The 7,737-nt window shown below is 28.1% G+C and overlaps 1 protein-coding gene across 1 annotated transcript; it reads right to left on the bottom strand.

Annotated features, from left to right (window-relative positions):
• Nucleotides 1-3,167: 3,167 nt before the first annotated feature.
• LOC145100918 (F-box protein At1g67340-like) lies at nucleotides 3,168-4,635 on the bottom strand. The gene is made up of 3 exons (XM_079038062.1): nucleotides 4,344-4,635; nucleotides 4,092-4,254; nucleotides 3,168-4,001 (listed from the first exon to the last, which is right to left on the bottom strand). The coding sequence occupies exons 1-3, from the start codon at nucleotides 4,601-4,603 to the stop codon at nucleotides 3,300-3,302; spliced, it is 1,125 nt and encodes a 374-aa protein (XP_078894188.1). The 5' UTR covers nucleotides 4,604-4,635; the 3' UTR covers nucleotides 3,168-3,299.
• Between the last annotated feature and the right edge of the window lie 3,102 nt (nucleotides 4,636-7,737).

The following is a 7,737-nucleotide window of genomic DNA, read 5'->3' as shown; positions in this document are numbered from 1 at the left end:
AATATGTAAGTTTTTATTACATAAAAGTAAAGGAGATTGTTGTTTTGTTTTTGTGTTAGTTTTGAAGTATACTGACAATCTTCATGAAATGCATAATGCTTTAGTTGGTGAGGTTGTTTTACAAACTCAACACATAACTGACTCTGGTAGTGATCCGAGCTCCATTGATTGGATAGCCATATTTGAGAGGGTGTTATGTGCTCGAAGGGGACATATGAGAGGCATATGGCCTAAACATCCTTCCGCAACAGCTACTAGTGCTCCCTCCCAGTGGCAGTCACAATCACAATCACATGCACCACAACCAACATATGTACTTATTAAACTCTTGAAAAATTTGATAGCTTGGTACTTTGCTATATTGGTAAGAACTTGATGCATTTATAGTAATTTTTGATAGTTTGATAATCTGTTTATTTGTTAAGTGCTTAATTCATTTGTTATGAATTTGGCAGTTTGGTAGTTTGTTAAATTGTTAAAGACTTAATTGATTTGATAGTTTTATAGTTTGTTAAATTGTTAAGCACTTAATTCATTTGGTGGTTTGATAATTTGTTAAATTGTTAATGATTTAATGTTCTTGTGACTTAATCTTTAAGTAATAATAATTTGTTTTTTTAGTTTGATATTTTAACTTATATACTTAAATTGTAGGATGTGAATGTTAACACTTTTCTCTAAAACCCGGCGTTTGTGACGGAAATTGGAGATATTATCCGTTCGTTTAAGAACCAAGTCAACAATACGGAAAACAACGATGGAGAAAACGAAGACGTCTAGTATTTTTTGTTTTATGTTATGGATGATGTTATTTTGGAATTATTAGATAAGTTATGGATGTGATTGACTAGTATTTCTTGTTTATTAAATCGTTTATGTAATGTTGTATATTTGATATTTTATGTAATGTATATGTATTGTTTTATATTATTTGATGTTTATATAACGTAGATTTGTAGATTATGATTTCTGTATTTTTGTAAATTCTACGGTTTATAATATAGAAACTAATATAATAATATAAATTGTATTAAAACAATCAGCGGCGAAAGCATTGTGACGACCGACACCAATTGCAACGATGCCTGCCTCCGGAAAGCTTGCCAGGAAAAAACTTCGACCAGTGCCGGAAAACTAATAGAGACGACACTAATAGCGATGACAAGGGCATTTAGCGATGCCAGCTATTAGAGACGACACCAATTGTGACGATTTTTAAGTATTAGCTACGATAACGGCAGGAAACCTTTAGCAACAACTTGTCGTCACGATGATTTTAGGCATCAATTGCGACGTTATTTAGCGCCACTAGAGGTCACTTTTTTTTATTGTGTATAAATGTTATGACAGTTATAAAGTAAGCTGTAATAAAAAAAAAATCTAATTACATTAAACACATTCTAGATTTCTAAATTAAATACGAGATGAACAAAAGAAATGTTCCATCCACCTGATATGTCTGAATTACTTTTTTTCACACATTACTAACTATAGATTTGACATACATCTATTTTGGATGACGTGATGATTGTTCAATCTCTAATAATTACAATAAATGGGTAGTTAGTTATTTATCACATGGATTTGTTATGCAAAACGAAATAAAATTTAATTTATATTGATGTGATGTAGAAATTGTTCCCCAGGATATGTGTTTTGTACTTATAGGTTATACTTGTTACACGTCGATAGGATTGGATGGAGTGAGACAGGATTGTACAATCTTTATAGCATTGTATTGTAACGATGCGTATGATGATGACCTTCACCTCTTGTGTACAAACGACCTTGTCCCACCTCCACCTCTTTGGATAGGATCATAGGATACAAAAATACAATATATCTTCCACTGACGTTAATTTTACTATTATTGCAATGAAGGTCTAAACATCTAACATTCTCCCATGTCATATCAAATCATGTTAAGGCATTATATATTTGACTTACAAGCAGACGAAGAATAAACCCCACATCAACAAACCAATGTTGTTAAAAGCTTAATTAGAACATGAAAGATGTAGATGGAATGACCAATTAAATGGTAACATTGGGCAAGTGAAAGTTTATAATTTAGGTGTTAAGTCATTGTAAGATTCTTAAAACCCATAATTTTCCCTTTTCACCGTCAAAACCCAACAAAAAAGTGGTGTGTATCCTCTAGTTGCTGGATAGGATTGATAACACCCGTTTAAACATGGTTTGCTGTAATAATGAGCATTGAAAATATATTTTGATAACTATCAGTTAGATTCCAATGTTTTTATATTGGAGTTTTGAAGATGTTATTTCCTATATTTCAAGTGTTACAAATAATATCCTTAGCCGTATCAGATGAGGTTGCATTATCCTTAACTCAAAATATATGTGGCTATAAATGGGTGGAAATTAGACCATCATCACATATATATGCACATTACATTCTTATTGTGCCTTTTGATTTGATTTTTCTTTATCTTTTAAAAAAAAGAATAATAATGAAAAGAAAAAGAAAAAAGTGCAATCGTACCCACAAATAGTGTCTTTTATTTGTGTCAAGAATGAAGATTACTATTTATCTCCATCTTTTAATATAGTGGCTCCCTTCAACCCCCTTTTTAAATAAAATTTACATATTTACAATCCCCATAAAATTAAATAAACCCCAAAATGATTAAAAAGACACCACCAAGTGTTTTGACAGATCAATAAACATCAAAATTCATTAAAAAAAAAAATTTGTGATTTATATTACCACGTTAATGGGAAACAGTAAGAAAAGTTGCATATTCATAGGTACCTTAAGGTGCTATTTTCAAACTATGTAAGAAAAGACATGTAACATTAACATATATGGATTAGAAAGGGCTTGTCAAATGTGTCAAATGGACGAAATAAAATATTTAGTGCTTTCCACATATGGTTTTATTTGGCTGGATTTGATGATCGAATAAATTCAGTATCATTCCTATTTCATTTTATTAACGCATAAGTTATCTCAAACAAATATTTTAAACAACACAACCATAAAAGTGCATAGAATTTAATATTTTATTTATTATCGTTTTTAGTTTTAACAATGTTAGATTTTTTTTTACCAAATTTACTACTATAATTTTATTACATACTAGTTACTTTATTACCTGTCAAATAATTACTTTTGCTGTAATTATTTATTTCAAACAAAAATATTCTAATTATTAGCAGCTAATATTTAATTATATAACATTTAACTTGCCGGATCCGGCACACGTTTTCATATTCTAGAGAGTGAAGAACCGTTACAGTCAAAATTACGGTATCTATCGTCGCCGGTCGGCCTCTCAACTCTCAACAACCATCTCAATGATATTATTTTCATTCATGTTGCCGTTAATTTCGCCACCATTTACATCTACAGCTTCTCTACACGTCGTCTTATGACGCAATTTCCAGTCAAGTGCTTGACACGCGCGAGAGCAGTAGTTCACATCTCCACACACCGAACACCGTCTAAACTCGTGCTTCCTCGTCTCCGGCCGACCGCAACCGCCGTGCGAGCATAACCTCAGCTCCGGACTCGGTGGCTTCTCTGAGAACCATTCGCCGAGAAAACGGTTCGCAGGGTGAGATTCTGGAGCCGGGACATTACATCCGAAATCACTTAGTAACGGGCACCCCGAGCCTACTAGGTTCCATTTCTGGCGTTTGCCGGAAAACAACGACGGGGTGGTTGAGAACACGGCGGCTAGTTCACGGGTGTTTGCTTGAATCAATAGTCGCCTTCCTTCGGCGACATTCTTGCTCACCCCATAACCGTCTTGCAGGCAATGCCCGAGTTCCCGGAGAGCGTCAATGTGGCCGAGAAACGCCGAACGAGCACATAGAGCGACTCCGGCTCGCAAGTCCTTATCGTTCTTTGATCCTCCGCTGCCGTTGAACTGAATCACAGCGAGTGAGTACAGTGCCGGAGCGTGAGACCGAATCGCGGCTTTGGCCATGAACGACGCTCCGCTACCCCGATTTTGCAAACAGTAGAAAGTAATCTGTAACAAGAAAAAATTCAGAAACTTCCGGATAACACTTGTAGTAAATGTCTACTTTCCTTTCTTTATCTTAAAAGAATTTAAACTCACCATGCCGAGTGTGTAAGAAGCTTCTGGATTACCGGCATCGGAACACCCTTTAAGAAATCGGTGAGAAGATTCCGACCAATTTTTAGCTTTAACGGCAAAACAATTTGTTGAAAGCCTCGACAATACAAGTGAATGAAGTCCTAATCCGTTTAATCTCTTGCATCTGTTAAACATACATACAATTGACGACAATCAGTTATAAAATCAAATTCAAAAACAACGGTATGATTTTTTTCAAATTTCAGATCATACGTTGATAAAACGCCGAAGAAATCTGCAGCACAACCAGCGGTGGAGCCAAGCTTGGCAAGGATGCATAAAACGATATCGTTGGGAAGCGTGTCCAAGAAATCACACTGACCGGAATGAACTACCACCGGTAATCTGGACGACGACTTGAGTCTTTTTCTGTTCGTTATCATCGGTGCTCCGGCGAAATTGCCATCTGTTTTTCTCTTCTGGTAGCACATGTTATCGATCCCCGTATAACAAATTCCTCGTCTGGTTCTCATTCCTTTCCTCCTCCTTTTCTCTTCCTCTCTACTCACTCAAAATATATATATATATATATATATATATATATATATATATATATATATATATATATATATATATATATATATATATATATATATATATATATATATATACTAGTTTATAACCGTGGAACCACGGTTATAAAATTAATCAAACTTTTATAATAAAAATTCAAAATTACTAATAAGTTATTTTAAATAAATTATTAATTTAAGAGATATTTTTATTAGTTATGTAAAATTATAATCATTGATTCAAATAAATATAAAAAATTAATTTTTAATATACATTAGATATTTTTTATTTGTGAATTAATGAAAACAATAATTTAAAATTTAAAAATCACATTAATGAGAATGTCTAATAAATTTAAAATGGAAAACTAATAGATTGACAAGTGACAACACATTAATTAAAATGTCTAATATGGTGACACATGGCAAAAGAGCTACTCTTTTATATATATATATATATATATATATATATATATATATATATATATATATATATATATATATATATATATATATATACTTAGGTTCAAATGTTTTCACTATCTATTGTGTGCATGTATGATTAATTCTGGACCAATCATTTTAGTTATTTTAAGAAAGTAATTAATGTATATTAAATGCTGAAGATGTAATTAATATCCATTATATCTTCAACATGTAATATGTATTAATTACTTTCTTAAAATAACTAAAATGATTGGTCCAGAATCAATCATACATGCACACAATAGATAGTGAAAACAAAATAACCTAACCCTATATATATATATATATATATATATATATATATATATATATATATATATATATGTATATATATATATATCAGGTTTATTTGAGACCATTCTAATTTTATAAAACCGTGATACCAAATCTAAAAATAATTTTAAATTGCAAAATAAATGAAAAAATCCAAAAATTCTTTTTTTAAATATTATTTTCGAAACTTGAATTAACTAAAAAAATACCGTTTTTTTTTAAAAATATGTGAAATATTCTAATACAATATTACACTGTACATATTCTAAAAAATAATTTTAAAATGCAAAATAAATGATAAAATCTAAAAATTCTTTTTTTAAATATTATTTTCGGAACTTGAATTAACTAAAAAAAATAAAAAAAAAATCCCGTTTCTTTGAAAAGAACGTGAAATATTCTAATAGAATATTACAGTGTACATATTTTAAAAAATAATTTTAAAATGCAAAATAAATGGAAAAATCCAAAAATTCTTTTTTTAAATATTATTTTCAGAACTTGAATTAACTAAAAAAATAAAAAAAATCCCGTTTTTTTTTAAAAAATACGTGAAATATTCTAATAAAATATTACACTGTACATATTCTAAAAAATAATTTTAAAATGCAAAATAAATGGAAAAATCTAAAAATTCTTTTTTTAAATATTATTTTCGGAACTTGAATTAACTAAAAAAAAATAAAAAGATATCCCATTTTTTTGAAAAATTCGTGAAATATTCTAATAGAATATTACATTGTACATATTCTAAAAAATAATTTTATAATGCAAAATAAATGGAAAAATCCAAAAATTCTTTTTTTTAAATATTATTTTCGGAACTTGAATTAACTAAAAAAATAAAAAAAATCCCGTTTTTTTTAAAATACGTGAAATATTCTAATAAAATATTACACTGTACATATTCTAAAAAATAATTTTCAAATGCAAAATAAATGGAAAAATCTAAAAATTCTTTTTTTAAATATCGTTTTCGGAACTTGAATTAACTAAAAAAATAAAAAAAATACCTTTTTTTTAGAAATACGTGAAATATTCTAATAGAATATTACACTGTACATATTTAATAGAATATTACACTGTACGTATTCTAAAAAATAATTTTAAAATGCAAAATAAATGGAAAAATCCAAAAATTCTTTTTTTAAATATGATTTTCGGAACTTGAATTAACTAAAAAAAAATTTAAAAAATAAAAACATAAAAAAAATGCGTCTCACGGTCTCACAAAATTAGGCCGTTTCACATGAACCTAACCCTATATATATATATATATATATATATATATATATATATATATATATATATATATATATATATATATAAGTTGAGTAGGCAAACATAATTATTAATTTCACATTAATAATTAATTTCAAATTGTGAATACTAAAAATAAATTACATATTTTTCGAGTTCACCATGTGAATTCAGATTCATACTGTGAATCTGTAAAGATTCATACTGTGAATTTGATTATTTTTTTTTTATCAAATTTGATATAATTGAAAAAAAGATAAAAAAGTTATGAATTTCTATATTTTCTTGTTTTTTTAATAAAAACCAAATTCTAAATGTTGAAAAAAAATTGGTTACTTGGTTAATTATGGTTCTCTCTCTCTCTCTCTCTCTCTCTCTCTATATATATATATATATATATATATATATATATATATATATATATATATATATATATATAGGAATGAGTTCTATGGAAAACAAATAACTAGGGCAACATCTACCGGAACCAATAATCAAATGACACGTGTCCATTTCTTTCTTCACAAGTAATGTATTGTGGAAGTTATTGTAGAAGTGATATGTTGTCATGTTTTCATTGGTTTAAATATGTGTTGACCTAATGATTCATTTTCCATATAACTCTTCCCTACATATATATATATATATATATATATATATATATATATATATATATATATATATATATATATATATATATATATATATATATATATATATATATATATATATATTATAGGCGAATGCCCGCGCGTTGCACAGAAACACCTATGTAGTTGAAAATTTTACAAACATATGTTTTATTAAATATAACAATAATATTGTTATATTTGATATAATAATTCATATACTAAGTTGATATAATATATTGTTTTATTTGAATTATATGATAATATATACATCTATTAAAACAACATAATGTCAATCGTTTGAATGACTTCTACCTGCAGATTATTCATGAATGAAAATAAAAAATAACGTATTGTTTAATTTAATATAGTTGTTGTTATTGTTAATTAATTTTTTTTTAAATTTTTAGTTTAACGTTTTAATTTTCGTCATTGTAATTATTTAAA

This window comes from Lactuca serriola, chromosome 4 (assembly GCF_051521515.1).
Source record: "Lactuca serriola cultivar US96UC23 chromosome 4, Lser_US96UC23_V15, whole genome shotgun sequence".
In the NCBI taxonomy this organism is placed as follows: domain Eukaryota; kingdom Viridiplantae; phylum Streptophyta; class Magnoliopsida; order Asterales; family Asteraceae; genus Lactuca; species Lactuca serriola.
Note: the sequence above shows the minus strand (reverse complement) of the source record. Positions and strands in the feature narration are given on the sequence as shown.

Bases quoted from the DNA above. Each gene is read 5' to 3' on its own strand.
- LOC145100918 (XM_079038062.1), bottom strand. From the start codon at position 4,603: ATGAGAACCAGACGAGGAATTTGTTATACGGGGATCGATAACATGTGC. The intron at 4,255-4,343 runs GTATGATCTGAA...TATGTTTAACAG, and splicing joins TTCTTCGGCGTTTTATCAAC to ATGCAAGAGATTAAACGGAT. The intron at 4,002-4,091 runs GTGAGTTTAAAT...TTCTTGTTACAG, and splicing joins CTTCTTACACACTCGGCATG to ATTACTTTCTACTGTTTGCA.